We start from the raw sequence: 4,068 nt of genomic DNA, 5'->3' as shown, positions 1-4,068 counted from the left end.
TATACACTTATTATTTATCTATAAAAAAAACAGAGGAAGGCATGTGATTTAACTCACATTTCTTAAATTATTATATATATTATCCTCTGATATTCAACATTGTCTAACATATGGGTTGTTAAATTCTCCTTTTTCTATTATTATTATTATTATTATTATTATTATTATTATTATTATTATGTTGGGCATGTTTAATTCGTACACTGGGTATATCCAAATGACACAAAAATGACTCCATAAAACAAATTCATAAAAGATATAATCCATAAGCACAAAAATGACTTAACTCATAAAACAAATTCATCAAAGACATACACTACTTAATCAAAGTTAGGACATACATAATCTCAGGATACATGTGATGTGAGATTATTTTGTTACATAAAGGATAAAAACACTTAATTATCTTAAAACTAGACATGAAGAAATTGAATAATTAAGCACAAATGAAATCAGAAGGAAGTTGTTTGCCACAAGTGTTAATAAGCAAGCTCAATGAGATAGGAATGTTAATATTAATGCCAAGAATATTAGCTCTAATAGCAGTACAAAGGCAAATAGCAGCTTCAAGATCAACAAGGCCTTGAAGAACAGAGCAACAAGGGTGGTCCGGCGGGTTTCCGATGACTGTACCAACTGTACCATTTAGTATCTTAGCACATACTCCCAGTTTCAGTGCATCTCTTGGGCAACTTTGCTTGGCTGTTGGATTTGGATTTAGATTTGGAAATGGCTTCGGATGAACACATGTGTTGCAACTATTAACCAAGGTAAAAAATGCAAGGTTGATGAACAGGAAAAGAACAGCAGATGAAGTTTTGGAATCCATGATATGATATTACTTCCTCTAAAATATTTTAGTAGTGTAGTAATTATTTGCTTTCATGTTCTGTAAATGGATGACAATTTATAGAGTCAAATTACTACTACTTACCATATATTGTTATTATATTAATTTCTGAAATTTTAATTATGTTTTTTTTTTTGTATGAAAAACATTTAGATAAACTTTTATGATTTTTCCCTAGATGTAAATATTAAGGGGTTTTATCCTTTATGAAATAAGCCAAATATTGTCACATGTTACAAGTAACTATCTCATCAAATAAAACGTTGAATGCATAAAAAATAATTTAATGAGAGGAATATATTGATAATACAATAACTAAGAATCATGTGAAAGATAGGCTGGAAATGTAAGAGAAAGAGATTCTACATGCATGAAAATATATTTTTATGCAGTGGCAGGAGTTTTTTTTTGTCATTGTTGATTGTGAAGGTGATATGACCAATCCCGTGAGCATTTGAATCCAATCCAGTAGTACGTATTCTAATCCAGTGGGCTGTCTGCATGGTTTACAACCAATAAAACAGTTTACTATTTCTTCTCCTTGTCTTCTTTTTATCATTTCTTTTGTCTAACAATCACAACCATGTTTCTTAAATTTATTTTACATAATTTTCATAATAAAAATTATAATTTATACTTTTTTTATTAATATACTGGCCGGGCTGGACTAGGTTTTCCTATGCTAATTATTTTATAAAACCCAAGCTCATCGTAAGTCTGGATCGGGTTTGTTCAAGTCTGGATACTCATGCAGGACTAGACAGGCTAGATGAATACTCAGACCGAATAGATCTAAGGGCCAAAAATTGAATTTCAGTAAAATTTGATATATAAATTATAATACAAATAAATGTATTATAAATAACATTATGATATAGGACATCAAAATTAAAATTTACTTGATATTAATTAAATAAACAAGTTCAAATAAAAATTAAACTAATGTGAAAATGCGTATTGAAATTAATTATACAAGTATAGTATTGTAAGACATAAAATAAAAAATTAGAATTTATATTAGTCGACTTTTAAAATGAATGACTATAAAATATTTCTCTTTTAATATGCATAGTTAATATTATTAATAGAGATAAGGTATCAAAATAGTTTCAATTTTTTTATTAGAAAAATTCAAATTTAGTATTCTAAGTATAAAATTCAGTATTAACGTTTATCAAATGGTACAATTAAAATTTCATTTAACATAAATTGACACATCAGATGACTATGTCGTTAACCTTTCTATAGGCGTCACATATTTCAGTTTCAATATCACTTTCATCTTCTAACATTACAAATTAATTATGCTATTTGACAAACGTTGGAATTGAAATTATGATGAAAATTAAATTGGATTTGTAAACAAAGGACTAACTCACCCCATAAGGTACCTAAGGGTCTGCTTGGATGAAAGTTTCGTAAGGTTCATTAAAGGGAGGGGAAGGGAAGGGAGGGGAGGGGAGGTTAGGTTAATTAAAGGGAGGGGAAGGGAAGGGAGGGGAGATTAGAGAACCCCCAGATCCCACCAATTTGGTGGGACTGAAATTGGAGGTTTTTGAACCTCCATTTAACCCTCATTTAAACTTAAACTCATTCCCAAGCAAGGTTAAGCAAGGTTAGAAAAATAACCTCCATTTAAACTCCTTCCCAAGCAAGGTTACACAAATAATCTCCCTTTAATTAACCTCCACTAACCTCAATCCAAGCAGACCCTAAAGGGGAGGATAATATAAGCGATGTAGGATGTTCAACATGTCACCTTCACATCCAATTGTTTAGTGCGTGGCGCAAATATAAGTGGGGGCCTCAACATTGATTGTCATAGCTCTGTACCATATATGTAAAGGTCTAACTCACCCAAAAGGTATCTTAAAAATTAGAATTGCCTCGCATATTTAAAAAGTCATCTAACTTCACAATTTAGCAATGTGGGATTATAACATGCTCTTCCCCCAAAACTTAAGATTATTTTGATACATTATCTCTTATAAATAGATATCTATTTAATTATGGAAATTCATTTGATATATGTTTTTATAACAGTAAAATATAAATCTCTCTAGACATTTATTGTGGCTGATTGGGCTTTGAAAAGGTTGTTAATGAATGGAGAAGAGAAATCAATTTGGGCTTGCAGTGAATTGAATGGGCTACCAAAATCAGAATGGAAACTGGGCCGCATCATAGGAATGGGCTGGAAGACTTGTCCAAGTTCTGTTTTATAGGCTATACAAAGAAGACAAGCAATTCCCAAATCTGATGAGAAAATTACACAGAAATTCCTACTTTAAAAACTATTTACAACTATGTCAAGTCATAATTTTAGATTATATCAGACTAATAAAATCAGTACTTTTAATATATTTTAAGGATTAGAATTTATAAATTAGAAGTCTAAAATATATTTTATAGGGTTTATAATTTATGAATTGGACTCTATAATTTTTAAATTATAGTGTAAAATCATAATATATAGAGAATAATGATATATTAAGAATTAAGTTTGGTTATATGATTTGGTTGTAATTTTATACTTAATTATGATATTCATATATTTGACCCAAATCTGATCGCTCCAGATCTCTCTAATCAGATTACCGGACTTGTTATGGTGGAATTTTGCCACTATCTTATCACCTTACATATCAAGAAGGTTAATTGTACAATTGAAGTTTTAAGTGAGTTTTTAAATAGTAACTAAACTTTATCTTATCTTGTTTCAATAAAGTTACAATAAAATCATTTCGGTTATTTCAGATAGAAAAATCACTTGAATAATGATATAAAACGAGATTGAAAATAATTGACAACCATATGATGGTAAAAATAAAACTAAAAAAAAAATATTATTTATTTAATTTAATTATTTGAAATTGTCATGCTACAAGTAAAAATTATATATTTTTATTTTTTTAATATATATATAATTGTCATATTACTATCATGTAAAAAACTTCTTTCTAATATCATGATTACGTTTTTATTTCAGTAATGGTTATAACATTTTTATTAAAAAATAAAAATAAAATTTAATGACTTGTTGAAACGAAATGAAATTGAATAATATCTTGATGATTAATGAAATTGACTCAGTTTATGCTGAGTTTGAAATATTGACATTTTTCTCTAATTATTCGGAAAAGAATCATTCTAAAAAGCATAAAATCACGTTTTGCTCGAGCCGAGTAGAGTAGAGTTGGAATGCAGGCACCACAAAT

The 4,068-nt window shown here is 28.7% G+C and overlaps 1 protein-coding gene across 1 annotated transcript; it reads right to left on the bottom strand.

Moving 5' to 3' along the window:
- Nucleotides 1–282: 282 nt before the first annotated feature.
- On the bottom strand, nt 283–865 carry LOC136213240 (14 kDa proline-rich protein DC2.15-like). The gene has a single exon (XM_066002816.1). It carries the CDS (start codon nt 827–829, stop codon nt 437–439), a length of 393 nt encoding a protein of 130 aa, XP_065858888.1. The 5' UTR covers nt 830–865; the 3' UTR covers nt 283–436.
- Between the last annotated feature and the right edge of the window lie 3,203 nt (nt 866–4,068).

This window comes from Euphorbia lathyris, chromosome 1 (assembly GCF_963576675.1).
Source record: "Euphorbia lathyris chromosome 1, ddEupLath1.1, whole genome shotgun sequence".
In the NCBI taxonomy this organism is placed as follows: domain Eukaryota; kingdom Viridiplantae; phylum Streptophyta; class Magnoliopsida; order Malpighiales; family Euphorbiaceae; genus Euphorbia; species Euphorbia lathyris.
This window is presented reverse-complemented; position numbering and strand designations above follow the sequence as displayed.